General features: G+C 39.8%; 2 protein-coding genes across 7 annotated transcripts in view; one reads left to right on the forward strand and one right to left on the reverse strand.

Moving 5' to 3' along the window:
- NUSAP1 (nucleolar and spindle associated protein 1) overlaps nt 1-7,024 on the reverse strand; it is a 44,225-nt gene extending 37,201 nt beyond the window's left edge. For all 5 annotated transcript variants that reach the window (XM_078448504.1, XM_060618896.2, XM_060618895.2 and 2 more), the window contains exon 1: nt 6,917-7,024. In XM_078448504.1, coding sequence (XP_078304630.1) covers nt 6,917-7,021 — 105 coding nt within the window. In that variant the 5' untranslated portion in view covers nt 7,022-7,024. The remainder of the gene's footprint in view (nt 1-6,916) is intronic.
- A 358-nt stretch (nt 7,025-7,382) lies between these two features.
- Nucleotides 7,383-19,031, forward strand: OIP5 (Opa interacting protein 5). Of its 2 annotated transcripts, XR_013556254.2 has the most exons (6): nt 7,383-7,707; nt 7,957-8,023; nt 12,236-12,358; nt 15,927-16,008; nt 16,768-16,888; nt 17,217-17,380. XR_013556254.2 is itself a non-coding variant. In XM_060618897.3 (5 exons), exons 1-5 carry the CDS (start codon nt 7,383-7,385, stop codon nt 17,310-17,312), a joined length of 693 nt encoding a protein of 230 aa, XP_060474880.1. In that variant the 3' UTR covers nt 17,313-19,031. The 2 variants fall into 2 exon arrangements, 1 of the variants encoding a protein (XP_060474880.1); XM_060618897.3 differs by lacking the exon at nt 16,768-16,888 and having other exon boundaries at nt 17,217-19,031.
- The last annotated feature ends 333 nt before the right edge of the window (nt 19,032-19,364 follow it).

Raw genomic sequence — 19,364 nt, forward strand, 5'->3', positions numbered from 1 at the left:
GAATCAAGAGTGTTCTAATGTGAGACCCCACTAAAAAGGAGAACTATAGATCCATTTCCCTCATGAACATGGATGCAAAAATCCTCAACAAGATATTAGCCAACCAAATCCAACAATACATTAAAAAAATTATTCACAACGATCAAATGGAATTTATTCCTGGGATGCAGGGCTTGTTCAATATCTGCAAAACAATCAATGTGATTCATCACATCAATAAAAGAAAGGACAAGAACCATATAATCCTCTCAATAGATGCAGAGAAAGCATTTGACAAAATACAGCATCCTTTCTTGATAAACACCCTCAAGAAAGTAGGGATAGAAGGATCATACCTTGAGATCATAAAAGCCATATATGAATGACCCAGCGCTAATATCATCCTCCATGGGGAAAAACTGAGAGCTTTCCCCCTAAGGTCAGGAACAAAACAGAGATGTCCACTCTCGCCACTGTTATTCAACATAGTATTGGAAGTCTTAGCCTCTGCAATCAGACATCACAAAGAAATAAAAAGCATCCAAATCAGCAAGGAGGAGGTCAAACTTTCACTCTTCGCAAATTACATGATACTCTATGGAAAACCCAAAAGATTCCACCAAAAAACAGCTAGAACTGATTCATGAATTCAGCAAAGTTGCAGGATATAAAATCAATGCACAGAAATCACTTGCATTCCTATACACCAACAATGAAGCAACAGAAAGGGAAATCAAGGAATTGATCCCATTTACAATTGCCCCCAAAATCAGAAAATACCTAGGAATAAATCTAACCAAAGTGAAAAATCTATACACTGAAAACTACAGAAGGCTTATGAAAGAAATTGAAGATGACACAAATAAATGGAAAAAGATTCCATGCTCCTGGATAGGAAGAACAAATATTGTTAAAATGTCAATACTACCCAAAGCAATCTACATATTCAGTGTAATCTCTATCAAAATAAAACCATCATCCTTCAAAGAGCTAGAACAAATGATCCTAAAATTTGTATGGAACCAGAAAAGACCCCAAATAGCCAAAGCAATCTTGAAAAAGAAAACCAAAGCTGGAGGCATCACAATCCCAGACTTCAAGCTATACTACAAAGCTGTAATCATCAAGACAGTATGATACTGGCACAAAAACAGACATTCAGATCGATGGAACAGAATAGAGAACCCAGAAATGGACCCACAAACGTATGGCCAACTCATCTTTGACAAAGCAGGTAAGAATATCCAATGGAATCAAGACAGTCTCTTCAGCAGGTGGTGCTGGGAAAACTGGATAGCGACATGCAGAAGAATGAACCTGGACCACTTTCTTACACCATACACAAAAATAAACTCAAAATGGATGAAAGACCTAAATGCAAGACAGGAAGCCTTCAAAATCCTTGAGGAGAAAGCAGGCAAAACCTCTCTGACCTCAGCCGCAGCAATTTCTTACTTGACACATCTCCAAAGGCAAAGGAATTAAAAGCAAAAATGAACTGTTGGGACCTCATCAAAATAAAAAGCTTCTGCACAGCAAAGGAAACAATCAGCAAAAATTAAAGGCAACCAACAAAATGGGAGAAGATATTTGCAATATCAGATAAAGGGTTAGTATCCAAAATCTATCAAGAACTTATCAAACTCAACACCCAAAAAACAAATAATCAAGTGAAGAAATGGGCAAAAGACATGAATAGACACTTCTCCAAGGAAGACATCCAGATGGCCGACACAGGAAAAAATGCTCAACATCACTCATCATCAGGGAAATACAAATCAAAACCACAATGAGATACCACCTCACACCAGTCAGAATGGCTAACATTAACAACTCAGGCAACAACACATGTTGGCGAGGATGAGGAGAAAGAGGATCTCTTTTGCACTGCTGGAGGGAATGCAAACTGGTGCAGCCACTCTGGAAAACAGTATGGAAGTTCCCTGAAAAATTAAAAATAGAACTACCCTATGACCCAGCAATTGTACTACTAAGTATTTATCCAAGGGATACAGGTATGCTGTTTCAAAGGGACACATGCACCCTAATGTTTATAGCAGCCCTATCGACAATAGCCAAAGTATGGAAAGAGCCCAAATATTCATCGATGGATGAATGGATAAAGAAGATGTGGCATATATATAATATATAAATATATATAAAACATATAAATGTGTATATAAAAATTATATATAAATATATAGATAATGTTTATATATAAATTATTTGTATATATTTATATATAAATTATTTATATTATTTATATATATTATATACATTTATATAAACATATGTAAATATATATCATACACACACACACAACGGAGTATTACTTGGCAACGAAAAGGAATGAAATCTTGCCATTTCCAACAACATGGATGGAACTGGAGGGTATTATGCTAAGCAAAATTAGTCAGAGAAAGACAAATATCATATGACTTCACTCCTATGAGGACTTTAAGATACAGAACAGATGAACATAAGGGAAGGGAAGCAAAATTAATATAAAAACAGGTAGGGGGACAAAACATAAAAGACTCTTAAATATGGAGGCAAACAGAGGGTTATTGGAGGGGTTGTGGGAGGAGGGATGGGCTAAAAGGGTAGGGGGCATTAGGGAATTACTCCTGAAATCATTATTGCACTATATGCTAACTAATTTGGATGTATATTAAAAGAGTGTTCTAATGTGGGTCTCAATCATCTACTGAGACTGGGAAGAGATCTTAATTGTTTTGAAGTGGCCATGTTGTTTAAGATGCACTTAAAGATATGAGTCAGCACCTCAGGAGAGAGGTCCCACCAGAGATATGGAGTCATGAGTTCAATATGAATTTAAAGTTATGATAGTGGATAAGGTCACCTGGGGGAAAGCACAGTTAGAGAAAAGACAGAACTCTGGGGCACTCTGCATTTAGAAATTTAGCAGAGGAAGAAGCAAGAGAGAAGGCTAGAAAGAAGTGCTGGTAAGATAGGAAAAAACTTAACATCAAATAAGCCTCAAAAGAAGTGGTTTAAGGAAAAAGGAACATTAGATCCTGCCAAACAGCAGAGGAAGATAGAGATGAACTGTACGCTTGGTAAGGTGCAGAGCATGGTGGCCTTGGTAAGAGCAATTACAGTGAAACAGAACAGAGAAATCAGGCAGCAAATGAAGGACAAGGTGTCATGAGAGAGCTTTGTTGTATTTTAAGATGGGGGATATTAAGACTTGATTGCATATATCATGGAAATGAGCAACCAGAGTGGGAAAAACTGATGTAGGAGAGAGGAGCTAACTGCAGGCACATAGCCCTGGAAGAGGGAACAAGATCCACAGCACAAATGGCAAGGCTGCCCTCACACAAAGACAGAGGTCTTGGGGATTGGGGACAGGCGCGGGATGGCTGGATAGTTTGATGGTGGAAAGAGGAGGTAATTCTTAGCTGATTGTGTCTATTTTTCCATGACCTATGAGGAAAAGTCAAGTGAGGGAAGGGAGCCAATTTGAGGTGAGAGGATATGAAATAATGGTCCTCAAAAATAGAGAAGTTAATGACTACCAAGGGAGTATAGGGGAATCAAATGCTCATTTTATGATTTATGGTCATAAATTTAAGTTCAGTCAGCAAAGTCAGGGGGTTTTCTCCAGGCAGAGTCGGCTGGTTAGGTACAAAGATTAAGCACCTAGCCAGGTTTAATCAGGCTTGGAATTTGGGCAGGAGAAGAAGGGGAGCTACAAGAGAATGCAGATGGCGCCAGTCTTTGTAATCTAGGCTTGTTTGTGAGCAGGAAAGCCAGGGCAGGAGTGAGAAGGACCAGTGGCCACACAGTAAATACCAGTAACTGACTCCTTCATTGAGACACTACTCTCAATGGTAAAGCACAAAAAAAGGGCTAAGATTTTTCCTTCTAAATTTATTTTGAATGTTACCATTCTGATGGAATTTATTTAAATCTTATTCTGTTTAGTGTTTTAAAATAATCAAAAAAGGGCTGCCTGGGTGACTCACTTGGGTAAGCATCTGACTCTTGATTTCAGCTCAAGTCATGATCTCAAGGTTCATGGGATTGAGCCCCTTGTCTGGCTCTGTGCTGACAGTGCAGAGCCTGCTTGGGATTCTCTCTCTCTCTCTCTCTCTCTCTCTCTCTCACTCACTCACTCTGCCCTTCCCCTGTTTGGACACACACTCTCTTTCTAAATAAACATTAAAAAAGTTTTTTAAATCATCAAAATGATCATCTAATCTTGATCACTGCTTAGAGCAATTTGTTCATATTTTGCTTATATACTCTGAACTTAAAAAGCCAACTGATTTAACAAGCTCCTAAGCTGTACAAATTGTAAATAATTTAAAACATTTTAGTTATAAGAAGTTACAATCACATAAAAAGTTGAGAGCATAGTCTAATGAACTCCCATGTATCTATCACCCAGTTTCAACAATTATCAACATTCTGTTGTTCTTACTTCATCTTATTACCCTCTCTTTGTCCTAGAATATTTATAGCAAATCCCAGGGGTCATAACATTTCAGCTGTAAGTACTTGGCATGTATTACAAGAGAGAAGGCCTTAAAAAAAGGGGGAGGGGGGGGGCGCGCCTGAGTGGCTCAGTCGGTTAAGCGGCTGACTTCGGCTCAGGTCATGACCTCGCGGTCCATGAGTTCGAGCCCTGCGTCGGGCTCTGTGCTGACAGCTCAGAGCCTGGATCCTGTTTCAGATTCTGTGTCTCCCTCTCTCTGACCCTCCCCCGTTCATGCTCTGTCTCAAAAATAAATAAATGTTAAAAAAAAAATTAAAAAAAAAAAAGAGGGGGGAACATAACAATACCATAATACTCCAAAAAATTAACAATATCTTAATACCTAGTCCAAGTTTAATTTTCGTCAACTGTCTCAAAAGTCTCTTTTTATAGTTGGTTATAATCAAGTAGTGTATGGTCAACTTTGGGGAAACAGTACCTCTCAAGAAATATTTATTGAGGGGTGCCTGGGTGGTTGGGTCAGTTGAACATCTGACTCTTGATTTTGGCTCAGGTCATGATCCCAGGGTCATAGGATTGAGCTCCACATCCAGCTCCGTGCTGACCATGGAGCCTGCTTAAGGTTCTTTCTCTGTCCCTTTGCCCCTCTCCCCTGCTTGCTGTCTAAAATAAAAAATAAATTAAAATTTTAGGGTGCCTGGTGGCTCAGTCGGTTGAGTGTCTGACTCTGGCTCAGGCTGTGATCTCACAGTTTGTGGGTTGGTTTGAGCCCCACATGTGGCTTTGTGCTGACAGTGCAGAACCTGCTTGGGATTCTCTTTTCTCTCTCTGCCCCACCTCCCACCCCCGATCGTGCTCTCTCGCTCTCAAAAATAAACATTTTAAAAAATTTAAAAAATATATTTATTGATACCTACTATGTGCCAGATACTGTGTGCTAGAAAGGCAATGGGGTCTGTGGTGGCCTGAAATACTTTACTATGCCACTCTATAAAAACAGGTGACTAATCAGCTAATGCAGATTAGGTGCCTCAAGAGACTACAGGTGAGGCTTTTAGGAATCTATCTCTCTTGGAATAGCTCTTTAGAGATCCAAATGGTTGTGGGGCCTTAATGTCATCCAGAGCTCTGAACTCAGCAAGCCTCCACTGTAACTCTCTTGCCACCCTGTAGGGCATTACTCTAGCACTGCCAAGAAGTGATTGAAAATAATTATTCAGCATCTCCTATATAAAATGCACTGTGCTTAGTGTTGTAAGACTTCCAAGGGACATGGATGAGAATCTTGTTCAAGGAATTTAACTTTTAGTGAAGATAATTTAATACACAAATAACCAGAGGTGAAAGCCTAAAAGTGCTCAAAGAGAGTACTTGAAATTAAACTGCGTTAGGGGCGCCTGGGTGGCGCAGTCGGTTGGGCGTCCGACTTCAGCCAGGTCACGATCTCGCACTCCGTGAGTTCGAGCCCCGCGTCAGGCTCTGGGCTGATGGCTCGGAGCCTGGAGCCTGTTTCCGATTCTGTGTCTCCCTCTCTCTCTGCCCCTCCCCCGTTCATGCTCTGTCTCTCTCTGTCCCAAAAATAAATAAATGTTGAAAAAAAAAATTTAAAAAAAAAAAAAAAAAAAAGAAATTAAACTGCGTTAAAAGCACATACAGTTCCTGGAATTACTGGGGGTAGTGGACCTATGGCCAAGGAACTGAAGAGGAGGAGACCAAGTGCCAAGTCAGTGATATTTCTGATGGACTCTGAAGAGCATTTGAAAGTTATTAATGCAAATAAAGAAGAGGGAAAGACAAGGGGATATGGGGCCAAAGGATCAAAATTAGCAAAGACAGAAAGATGGACAAAGGTGTCAGGTGTTCAGAGACCAGTAGAGTTTGGATGCTGTCTTGGATAAGATTCCAGCCAGAATGCAGAAAGCTGATGGGATTTAAGGTAAAGAATTAAGGCTTTATGAAATAGTATTGGGGAGCCATTAAAGACTAAAGCTCAGAAATATCTCCAAAGACACTCCTTTATTTAAGCCCCAACAAGTACCTGGGCACTAATTATTTTGTTTTAATCACTTAAAACCATTTGTAATACCTAACTTAGGCATTCACTCTGTAAATACCACACCCACACCCTGCAGAACAAATCTCGAGTACCCTAAGAATTTTGTGTGAAAACTCCACTGAAGAATATATAAACCCCACTCCCAAAATGAATCCGCACAGTTCCCCCTCAACGTTTTACAGCCTCGGAGACAAAATTCCAGAGTACGTCCAATAAAACCAAAACAAACGCTTGCGAAGTCAAGGCCTATGTGAGCCCCAGAAAAGTCAGCCTCAAAATAAAGTGAATACTATGGCTCCCTCTCCGTTTGCCCAGCTGGAGGGACAGCCGCCTCATCCCCCGAGGTTCCCGTTCGGTCTCTTCCCACCACCTCTCCGAGAGCGCTCAACCTGCCCCGCGGGTTACCTGCTACGTACCCTCAGGTTAGCCCGGAGGCCCAGACTCTTGGCCAAATTCTGCAGGTCGCTGTATTTGTAGGTGTCCAGCTCCTCAAAGGAGGGTACAGTCATGTCGAGCTGCATCCAAGCGACCTGGATAGCACAGACACTCTAAACTCAACAGCGCCGTTCAAAGCTCTGGCGCCACTTTGAGCGTTGACTAAACCGAACTTTATAGAGAGTTTAAATTGAAAATGCTATACGTCTATTGGTTAAAAATGTCTTGAAGGCGGGGTCTCCTGGCGTTGACCAATAGAAACGAAGATTCCCCTCCCAGCAGGCCTGCGGTTTTCCCCCACCCCTCATTAACGCTTTGGCGCCGAAGGGCGTGTCCAGAAAGCATGCGCAGGGCAAAGCCTCGGCTCACAGTGTCCAATGAGGATACAGGAACCGTGTGTGGGCGTGGTCAAGTGTCTGTTCGAAGCTGAGGCGGGGCTGCAAAAAGATGGCCGCTCGGCCGAGGCGGCGTTGTCACTCACTTTATGCGATGCTGTCGCAGGGTAACGTTTGTGATGGCGCCAAGAATTCAACTGAGGAACTCTCTTGTACAACTTCTATGGAGTGGGACACGCAGGTGGTGAACGGGTCCTCGCCGCTTGGCCCCGCAGGCTTGGGGGCGGAGGAACAGCCGTGCAGACCGCAGCTGCCGTCGTGGCTGCAGCCCGAGAGGTGCGCCGTGTTCCAGTGTGCACAGTGCCACGCAGTACTCGCTGACTCTGTGCACCTCGCCTGGGACCTGTCGCCGTCCCTCGGGACCGTGGTATTCTCCAGTGAGTGGGGACGGAGTCTGAAGAAGACAGGAGGAAGGCGGAGAGGGTGTTCCCGCTTTGTCACGGGATGGGTGAGAGCAAGGTGGTGAAGAAAATGGGGTGAAGATTTGTAAGGAAATTAACGCCTTTGCCAAGAGTGGGGGCAACTTTTCATGTTTTTTGTGGCCATGGTGAATCTGTTTGTAGCGGGTAGGTTTTCCTTTTCAAGGCTTCACAGGTATTCATTCTGACCTCTATTTATTTACCCAGGAGTCACAAACAACGTGGTTTTGGAAACTCCCTTCCTAGTTGGCATTGAAGGTTCGCTCAAAGGCAGGTATGTATTGAGAGTTCTCCATTGGTTTCTAGCCCCCATATTAATAACACGGAGAAGCGGGGAACCGACGTGCACAAAGGAACAAGAAAAGTTTATTCTATCCATACAGTGTATTTGAGGGATGTTCCTTTTACCTGTTTGAGACTTGTAGGAACTTGTCAGTGAAATGGAAAAGTTGGTTGTAGTTGTGTGCACATTTTAACATCTTTCTGAGGGCCACATCTCCCTAGTGGTTTGTGCAAGGGAAGTGAGGCTAAGAAAGTAATGTCCAGTAGGGAAAAAGGGAGAAAAGTACCTTTTGGTGTGTAGCAAGAATCACTATAAACTACAATCCTTTGAGATAAGTAAAACTTTTAAATTTGTATTTTATCTGCAGTTCGTAATAAGCCATGGCAGGACTAATTCTTCTGTAACCTGGGAACCTGGGGAAAAACACAAGTTGAATGTTATGTACTTGAATACTTCAGGGTAAACTTCGCATCCAGTCTCTGCTGTGATCTACAAGTGAAAACAAAGTACTCAGATAATTTATTATTAGAAGGCTTCTCAATTTTGAGTGTTGGCTTTAACGGCAAGACAGTTCATTCTGACCACAGTTTGGTTCAGTTTTTGGGTTAAAGTACGGGAATTGTTACTTTACCCAGTAATTGAAAAGAGCTTTGCAGCTCCCTTTTCCCAATTGAAAGATACTTACCAGAGTGTCCTCTTCCCACCTAAAGGGAACAGGTAGGAAAAGAGTGGTGGCTTGCTTGGAATTGGGTCATTTGGGGCCAGAAGCAGATGTTCTCCAAATATCTTCTTAAAGTAGGATAAGGCATCTAGGCACATGGTATCCAGTACTGTGACCATTAGCCACATGTAGCTATTGAGTACTTACAATGTGGCCATCCTGAATTGAGAAATGCTATGAGTGCAAATATACACTAGATTTTGAAGACTTCATACCAAAAAATTAATAGTTTAAAAATATTGATGACATGTTGAAATGATATTTTTGATATATTGGGTAGCATAAAATGTATTAAGGCTAATTTCACCTATTCCCCTGAATTTAATAAGACTAATAGAAAATTTTAAATTACTTATGTGCCTCACATTATGTCCCTTTTGGGCAGTACTGATGTAGATGGTTTAGAAAACACTGGAGGGAAATTCCCATGTGTTTGTATACTTTTAGAATAAGGAGAGCCATGGGACTTGGTAGGAAGAGATTTATTATCAGGAAATGGTTCCTGTGATTATGGAGGGTGAGAATTCCCAAGAGCTGTAGTTGGCAAACTGGAGACACAGGAGAGCCAGTGGTTTAGATCTAGTCCAAGTCCACAAGCCTGAGAACCAGGAAAGCCAAAGGTGTAACTTCCAGTCCAAAAGCCAGAAGGGTCTAGACAGAAGAAGAACCTACTTTTCAGTTCAAGTCCAAAGGCTAAGGAAAAAACCAATGTTCCAGCTTAAATCAGTCAGACAAGAGGAGTTTCCCCTTATTCCTGAAAGGGTTAGCCTTTTTGTTCTAATTCATCAGACTTTCAGCTGATGAGATGAGGGCCATCCCAAATCAGTCTACTGATTCAAATGTTAATCTCATTCAAAAACACTTTCACAAACACTTTCAGAGTATTTGACCTAACTGGGCACCATAGGACCTAGTTAAGTGGACACATACAATGTAACTATCACTTGTTAACTTGGCAGCCACACGCATTTCCTAAAACCATACAAGACTGCAAATAAAGACAATACCAAGGTCATAATTCTAACATGTTACAACTGTCCTGCATACAACTGAAAACATACTAATCCCTTCTCTGGAAGAGGAAATAAAGTCCTTGAGTGATGTTTACATTTCTCCTTGATATCTCATAATTTATACTGTAAAGTAAAATTAATAATAAATAGTTTGATATAGTATGATATAATAGTATGATCTTATGTTACACAGTAAGGGAATAAGAGAGAAGAAAAGAGATAAACATGCAAAAACACAGACATACTCATAACTAAGGAGGAAATACTTATGACAATCACAGTCCTCATTTCTGTAACTGGTTACTAGGTCGTAGCTGTTATTTATAACTAACTTCTTCCACTACCCATATATATCCCCTTGCCTTCAGCAAGCACTCAGCTGGTCATAGTTCTTTGGTGTGGTAATGCATACCTTCATTTTGAAGGACTTGAGCCATTAGCAGACTAATATTCAATGAAATATGTTATATTGCACACACAAGCATATTTTGGGAATTTTTTTCACATTTTGCTCTGTTCCATATATTAGTTTCTCTGAGACATTTTTCTATAGGTACTGTGATTTGTCTGATACCATTAATTCCTGCATAGGAATTAATTTAAATTAATGCAACTTTCTTTCTTTCTTTTTTTTTTTTTTTTTTTTTTATTTTTTACGTTTATTTATTTTTGGGACAGAGAGAGACAGAGCATGAACGGGGGAGGGGCAGAGAGAGAGGGAGACACAGAATCGGAAGCAGGATCCAGGCTCTGAGCCATCAGCCCAGAGCCCGACGTGGGGCTCGAACTCACGGACCGCGAGATCGTGACCTGAGCTGAAGTCGGATGCTTAACCGACTGAGCCACCCAGGCGCCCCTCTTTCTTTTTTTTTTAAGTTTATTTATTTATTTTGAGAGAGAGAGAGAAAGTGGGAGAGGGACAGAGAGAATCCCAAGCAGACTCTGCACTGCCAGCGCAAGAGCCCAATGTGGGGCTCAAACTCATGAACTGTGAGATCATGACCTGAGCTGAATATCAAGAGTTGGATACTTCACCGACTGAGCCACCCATGTGCCCTGATGCAACTTTATTTCATGGCTTGCTTTTTGGTTACTATACTCACAAATATACAGTACTACATGTGTGGTATGGGACTTAATTTACCAATGAATTTGGGATATTACGTTTATTTTTTTTAGTGTCCGTGGACATGAATTTTTTTTAGTCAAGTGATTTTTATACTCTATTAATGCAATTTTACTGCATAATATATTATGTTTACAAAAATAATTTTTTCCTGTATCAAGCTACTTTAAAATTATTTTCAAGGGGTGCCTGGCTGGCTCAGTTGGAAGAGCTTGTGACTCTTGCTCTTGGGGTGGTAAGTTCAAGCCCCATTTTGGGGGTAGAGACTACTTAAATAAATCAATTTTAGACTGAGAGAGAAAACACACGCAGTAGAGGGAGAGGGAAAGAATCTTAAGCAGGCTCTGTGCCCAGTGTGGAGCCCAACATGAGACTCGAGCCCATGACCCTGAGATCATGACCTGAGCTGAAATCAAGAGTTGGACGCTTAACTGACTGAACCACCTAGGAACCCCAATAAATAAAAAATTTAAAAAAAAATTGTTTTCAGTACATGCATGATGAAACACACTTAGTTTTTTCTTAAAACATTTCTTTGTATTATTTGAATGTCTTACACACCAGCAAATATGGTTAGTGACTTACCCAAGTGGTGTAACTGTTTCCTCATCCAGTAATCTTTCAGAGGATAAAAAAAAAGAAAAAAAATAGATGCCTTGGCTAGGGTAATAGGATTTCTTCCCCCCTCCCCCCCCCCCACTCTATTGGCATTTTGTCTGGGTACTTTTAAGTTAATTTTTTGTTACATCTGCATAAGAAAATTCTTGATTTGAGTTCTGTTAATTGTTTAGTAAGCCCCAATCAATTTAATTATTTTCCTTATACTGGAAATTGGTTTGATGGTAGCTAATTTGTATGGTTATGTGTAGTTTGTGGGGTTTTTGGTTTATTTTTGAGAGAGAGAGAGAGAGAGAATCCCAATCAAGCTCTCCTCTGTCAGCACAGAGCCTGAGTCTCCTGAGATCCTATCATGACCTGAGCTGAAATCAAGAGTCAGAGGCTTAACCTACTGAGCTACTCAGGCGCCCCTGGTCATGTATAGTTTTATATGTTTAAATATTAATCTGATTAGTTAGCTCTTTTTCTGCTTTTCAAATGTAAATTATTCTATTGAACTGACAATTATACATCCATAATTGCTTTTGTGGCCAGAATCCACAAGAGAATCTGTAATCTAGGATGTAATTTTATTAAAACCTGAGTTAACCTTTTGTGAATGTGACATTTCTTCAGGCTCGGTCCTATTATAGCATAGTTTTTAGGAGACATAGTTTCCAGAGACTGGTTATTTTATATTTCTTCTCTGATTTTTTTTCTTACCCATATTCCATTTTTTCCTCTAGCATTTACAACCTTTTATTCTGTACTTCCTGTGGGATTCCCATTGGTTTCCATTTGTATTCTACCCATGCTGCTCTGGCTGCCTTGAGAGGTCACTTCTGCCTTTCCAGTGACAAAATGATATGGTGAGTAGACTTAGATATTCTTTATCAAATACATATTAAAAGAACTTCCTGAAAAAACAGAATGTGTGTACCAAAGAAAATGCTAAAGCCAGGCATTGTCGTTTACACAAAAAGATGGGCAGTGGGACCAAAATAAAGTCTCATAATGTTATGCTCATTTTAGATGTCTTGTAATCATACCATGTCTTATTAATCATACCTTGGAATAAATGAGAGGATATTCTTTCATTATAGAAACTTCTGGACGTAAGCTTTTGCAAAATAATGTTGTAATAGACACTGATGTGCCCAGCCTCTGTTTCTCTCCCCATAGAGTGGGACCTTGTATCTTTATTTTTATCATGTGTGATAGATATCATTCCCAGGTGATGGGATCAAGAATGAATACCTCACCTAAGCTAAGCAAATTAGGCTTTCTACTCTAGGAATTTGAAATAAGGACCCAGAGACATTGGTCATTTGTAAATGGTACTGGTGCTGAAGTTGGGAAATGAAAGCTCTAGGTTTAGGATAGCTATTTTCTATGTTGTACATGTAGATGCAGAGAAATCTTGTCTGCAGAAAAGAATGATGCAGATAGATACCCACAGGAAGGTAAAAAAAAAAATACTGACCATGTGGCCTCATAGAATCAGACAAAGTACACTACTTATTATTCCTTCTTATGTAGTATTTTGGATATTTCTTTATCTTCCTAATACTACTTTCACTTAAGCTTACTTACTTTATTTATTTATTTATTTATTTATTTATTTATTTATTTTACATTTATTCATTTTTGAGAGACAGAGATAGAGCACAAGCGGGGGAGGGGCAGAGAGAGAGGGAGACACAGAATCCGAAGGAGTCTCCAGGCTCTGAGCTGTCAGCACAGAGCCCGACGCAGGGCTCGAACCCATGAGCTGTGAGATCATGACCTGAGCCGAAGTTGGACGCCCAACTGACTGACCCACCCAGGCACCCCTACTTTTTTTTTTTAAAGCTTACTTTTTTAATGTTTATTTTTTGAGAGAGTGCACACGTGTGCAAGCTCGGGGGAGGAGCAGAGAAAGGAAGACAGAAGATCAGAAGCAGGCTCTGTGCTATCAGCACAGAACCTGATGTGGGGCTCAAACTCACGAACCCCTGAGACCATGACCTGAGCTGAAGTCGGACACTTAACCAACTGAGCCACCCAGGTGCCCCTCACTTAAGCTTTTTTGTGTATTATAACAAATTGAAACATCTATTATAGTCTTTTCTTGATCATTTAAAAAAAAAGTGGGGGAGGGTTGCCTGGGTGGCTTAGTCGGCTGTGCGTCTGACTTTGATTTCAGCTCAGGTCATGTTCTCATGGTTCGTGATAGAGCCCCATGTCAGGCTATGTGCTGACAGTGAGGAACCTGCTTGGGATTCTTTCTTTCCCTCTCTCTGCCCCTCCCCTGTGTGTGCACGTTCTTTCTCTCTCTCAAAAATAAATAAACATTGGGGCTCATGGGTGGGTCAGTCAGTTGAGTGTCCGACTCTGTTTTGGCTCAGGTCATGATCTCACAGTTCGTGGGTTTGAGTCCTACATCGGGCACTGTGCTGGCAGCAGGGAGCCTGCTTGGGTTTCTCTCTCTCTCTGTCTCTCTGTCATAAATAAACATTTAAATTAAGTAATTTAAAAAAATAGCCATTGATGACCTACTTTATGTGTTTATGCCAGATATTAGGCTTACCTCACTTGAGTTCTTAATAGAAGAACACTGGGTCTCAGAGAGGGGAGCTGAGATTTTAATCTGTCTTAACTCTAAAACTCATTTTCCTTTCATTAAACATGAAGTTTCCTTTTTCTCTTTTTATGTTTTTACTTATTTTTGAGTTAGAAACAGCATGAGTGGGAGAAGGCCAGAGAGGGAGAAAGAATCTGAAGCAGGCTCTGCACTGTCAGCATGGAGCCCATTGTGGCTCAAACTCACAAACTTCATGACCTGAGCCAAAATCGGACCCTTAACCAACTGAAGCACCCAGATGCCCATCCTTTTTCTCAATGTGCTTAGATAGGTGTTTCTAGGTGAGTTTTGGGTGACTAAACAATAAAACTCATAAAGCCCATCTTTCATTCACAAGGTTGTTCAATGTGCATTAGGTATACTATTTGTTCCTCGGTGCAATTTTTTTTCTTTACTGCAAATTTTCAACAGAAAATATATACTTCAGATGGATAATTTACTTTCATTTTCTAATTTCTTAAGTAATTTCTTAAAAAAATTTTTTTTTTAAAGTTTATTTGTTTTTGAAAGAGAGAGAGACAGAACACAAGTTGGGGAGGAGCAGGGAGACAGGGAGACACGGAATCTGGAGCAGGCTCTAGGCTCTGAGCTGTCAGCACAGAGCCCAACACGGGACTTGAACCCCCCAGACCGCGAGATCATGACCTGAGCCAAAGTTAGACCCTTAACCTACTGAGCCACCCAGGCACCCCAAGTAAGACCTAAGTTTAAAGAGGGTGAAAAGTTATTTCTAACTGTGTGCTATTAGTAACCTCAAGTCTTCTTCAGAAAGTTACAAGTAGTTGTTCCAGGTGAGCTGTAATTGAGTTTTTGCACAAGGAAGTTTTTAGTAACAAAAATTTTTAATGTAAATTTTAAAAGTATAATAGGATTTTAAGTAATTTCTTTAAAATAAGGAGTTGGGACTCAAAGGTCAGTATATTCTTTTTGATTAAGTAGAAATTAGGAAAGTATAGGTAGCACAAGTCTGGAAAGATAATAAATCTATGTCTTTGTGTGTCAGAATGAATTTGGTTGCTAGGAAAAATTAAACCTGACTGATGGTGGCTTTAACAAGTAAGGGTAGGGGTGGTTGGCCACCCCAGGAGTCTTCTAGTGGGTTAGCCACAATAGAGCTCTGAGTGAGCATCTCTGGTTTTCTCAGCCTTTTCTTCTTGTAGGCTGTGACAGTTATAAGCATTACATTCATAGACAATAGCATCCCTAACTGGAAGGAAAAGGATATGGGAAATGGGAACACAGTGAATGGTCTCTTTAGCAAAAATTTCCTTATTATTGGCCAAACTATGTCCCATGATTGCCTTAAGGCGGGAGAGCAAATATGTGACAGTGGAGAGTAAGATTGCACACTTGGCTCAGAGCAGTTATTATTCATCTCCTACTATTGGGCATACTCCTGCCCTAAATGAAATCTGGGTTCTGTTAGCCAAAAACAAGTTAGGAATAGCTACTGGATAGGCAACCAACAGTGTTGTCACAATATGATTACTTTTCTTCTAACTGCTACACGATCTACTGGTGGACGGTGAAGCTTATACTCATCAGAATTCTTCATAGGACCCTGGTTTTTGTCTTTAGTTTGTTGTGGGGTTATTTTGTCTCCTGGCTGGCAAGGGGTGAGATAAGACACACAGTCTCTCTGATTTCTTAGTTGAGGATTTGTTTTTCCTAAAAGACACATTATGAATGCTGAAATGGAAATCTGTAAGAAGGCGGTCCTTGCCCGACGTGTTATTTTAGAGGGCAAGTTTGGTTCACTAATAATCTTATCTGTAGTATGATACTAATATTTTCTTTATATATTTTCTATCTAGCTATCTCTTAAAAACAAAGGCCATAGTAAATGCATCTGAGATGGATATTCACAACTTATCTCTACCAGAAAAGATTGCAGAGGTAAAATTTCATAATGGTTGTATATTTACTATAATACAGGCATACCTCAGAAATATTGTGGGTTCAGTTCTAGACCACCAGAATAAAACAAATACCATAATACAAAGCAAGTCAGATTAATATTTTGGTTTTCCAGTGCATATAAAAGTTATGCTTATACCAAACTGTAGTTTACCTAAGTGTACAATAGCATTTTCTAAAAAAAACAACATGCATACCTAAAAATTCTTTGGTAAAGGGACTAAATAGCAGAAGAAAAGAGAAAGAAGTAGAAAACATGTCCCAGGAAATAGTTGAAAAATTCCCAAATTTGATGAAAAACATAAATTTCCATATCCAAAACCTCAATGAGCCCCAGGTAGGATAAACACAGAAGAGATTTATTTATACCCCAACATATCATAGTAAAAATGTGGACAAAAAAAAAATCTTGAAAGCAGCAATAGAGAAATGATTCACCAATCCAAGGGTACCCCCAAACAAAGGAGAGGCTCTAGAGTTACTTGTTTAAGTCATAGTTCCTGATGAATTTTGATTGTTTTTGTATCTTGGATGATAAAAATGAGATTTAGTGTATGGTGCAAATTATGTCAGAAATAAGACTTTTATTAACCCGACTTCAACAGATAATCCTCCGTAATTCTGTATTTCATATTTTATGCTGAATAATACCACTAAGTTTGGTTCTAGATATAGCTATTCATAGGTGAAAGAACTATTGAAAATTGTCTAATTACACCAAACATATGTTCTTAACAGGGCTACTTTTGAAGACCATTGGCAGAATATCAAACAAAATCATTTGTTACCGGAAACAAAGGAAAAAAGTTAGATTCTTGCCACTAGGAAAGGAAAGGAAGACTAGTTGATGCTTCTCTCCGTAAGCTTTCTTACTCCACCTTATTCTTGTCTTCCTTTCCAGTATTTGGAGTTTAAATCTGGTGATAAGAGGTAGATAGGAGAGAGCCTGAAGCAGTGACACTCAGCAATGGCTGGTCTTTTTTCACATGAACTTTGTATCTAAGGATCTCATTGTGCTCTGAGTTTGTACCATAAAGTTCTTTCAGAAATAGAAGAAACATATTTATGAAATATGTTGAGACATTGCCAACTCACAATCACTAGTTTAAATTTGAAATGGCTTTTAGAATCACTAAATTGAGTGTTAAGCTTAAGATGCCCTGATGCCTATTTATTTTTCTTCCTAGCTGAAAGAGAAGATAATGTTAACTCATACTCACTTAAATTCACTGATGAAGATTCTGAAGGAAGTAACTCCTGACCAGCCCAAGCCAGAAAACTGATCCAGAATCAGAGTTTAAGTATTAGGGTCGGTAAATAAATAAATTAATAAATAAATTTTTTTTTTTAAAGTATCAGGGTGAGTCCTTGTTGCTGTCTTCAACAACAGGTGCTGTTTTATCAATTCGCAAGAAAGATTGGCTTCAAGAATGGATGAGAAATGTGGTTTATTAGGATTTTGTCTAGGCCGATTGTCCAGATGATTTGTGAAGCCTGTTCTAGAAGATGAGAAACCAAAGAGCCTTCTGTCTAGCTTTTGTTTGCTTGTTTTAATGTTTATATATTTTGACAGAGTGAGCAAGCATGAGCGGGAGAGGGGCAGAGACAGAGAATCCCAAGCAGGTTCCACACTGTGCTGTCAACGCGGAGCCTGGCATGGGGCTGGCTCCCACAACTGTGATATCATGACCTGAGCCGAAATCAAGAGTCAGACACTTAACCAACTGAGCCTCCCTGGCCCACCCTGTCTAGGTTTTATAGCTATTTGTCTTAAGAACTGATTTTAGCTTGTAAATTTCATAAATGTTTATTTCTGAAACCCTCTTTTGCTGCAAATTTAGGTTGATGGGGAGGCAATGTCCCGTGAATGCTCTGATATAAAGATGTACAGTTGTTAGGTAAAGACTGAGAAACCACTTTTTTTCTTATGTAAAATACAGGTACATACATATTTTATAGGTAATATTCAATAAGTTAACTGGAAAATATACAATTTATCTTTCTCTTTTCATTTCTAAATTGAGCTTAACCAGGTAATAAAGGAATGATAAACATTCACCAAAATGCTGTTTTTTCATATTTTGCTTTATGTAGCACATGGGCTCAGTAGCTTATCATATTATTCAATAAAGATATTATACTAGCTTCTGGGGATAACAGTTAAGCCAAAACAGCCACTCTCTACCTGCACAGAGCTTATTGTCTCAACAGAGATTGACATTCAAATAACCACATCAATACATGTGAAATTACTAGTGTAGTAAGGATTTTGAAGAAAAGGGACATAGAGCTACAAGCACATACAGCATGTAACGGACCTGGTCTGGAGGTCAAGAAAGACCTCTCTGAGGAAGTGACATTTCAGCAGTGGTCTTACAGAGTAGGAGTTAATTAGGTAATGGAGGGAGAAACGTGCAAAGGCCCTATATGGTCCATAAAAGAAGGCCTGCAGGAGTTACACCAGTGGTCAGAAACCAGCGGTGCGAGGACTTACTGTCCTCCTGAAGGATGGTGGTTGTTATCACAAGAACAGTGGAAGCCCTTGAAGAGGAGGACTGTGATAGGATTGGTTTTACTTTTGTAGAACCTTATTATGGTTGTCTTGTGGAGAATGGGTTATAGGTTCAGCAAGCAGACCACTGAGGGACTGGCAAGAGCACAATTGAGACATGATATAGCCAGGTTGACTTGGTTCAGCTGTAGCTAGCAGCATTTTTTAAAAAATTTTTTCCATTTTATACTACATAAAGGACATTTCCCTTTAAAAGTATTTTAAATTTGGGATGCCTGGGTGGCTCAGTTGGTTGAGTGTCCAACTCTTGATTTCAGCTCAGGTCATGATCTAGAGCTGTGGGATCAAGCCCTGTATCTGGTTCCACACTAAGCATGGAGCCTGCTTAAAATTCTCTTTCTCTCTCTCTCTCTCTCTCTCTCTCTGTCTTTCTTCTGCCCCTGCCCTGTTTGCACCCTCTCACTCTAAAAATTAAAAATTTTAAACAAAATTCTGACTTGCTTTATGCTTTTGAGTTGCAAAATCTGATTCCATAAACAAGGGTGAAACCTCTGGCAACAAATAGTACCAGAAAAACTCTTATTTTCTACTCAAGAATGAGACATAAGAAATTAATACTGTATTGAATTATCCTGTTGTGTGTGGGGGGGGGTGGGGGGGGTGGGGAGGTATGTTCTTATGTAGCTATTTTCCATAACCTCTGGATTTGCTGATTTGGCAAATAGAAATTTAAATGCTCGAACTTTACGTCAAATTAAGCTGGCTGGTTTTAAATAGGTTTTTTTCCCCAAATACAAATTATGTGCTTATTCTAGAAAAAAGT

This window comes from Panthera onca, chromosome B3 (assembly GCF_046562875.1).
Source record: "Panthera onca isolate mPanOnc1 chromosome B3, mPanOnc1 haplotype 2, whole genome shotgun sequence".
Lineage (NCBI taxonomy): Eukaryota > Metazoa > Chordata > Mammalia > Carnivora > Felidae > Panthera > Panthera onca.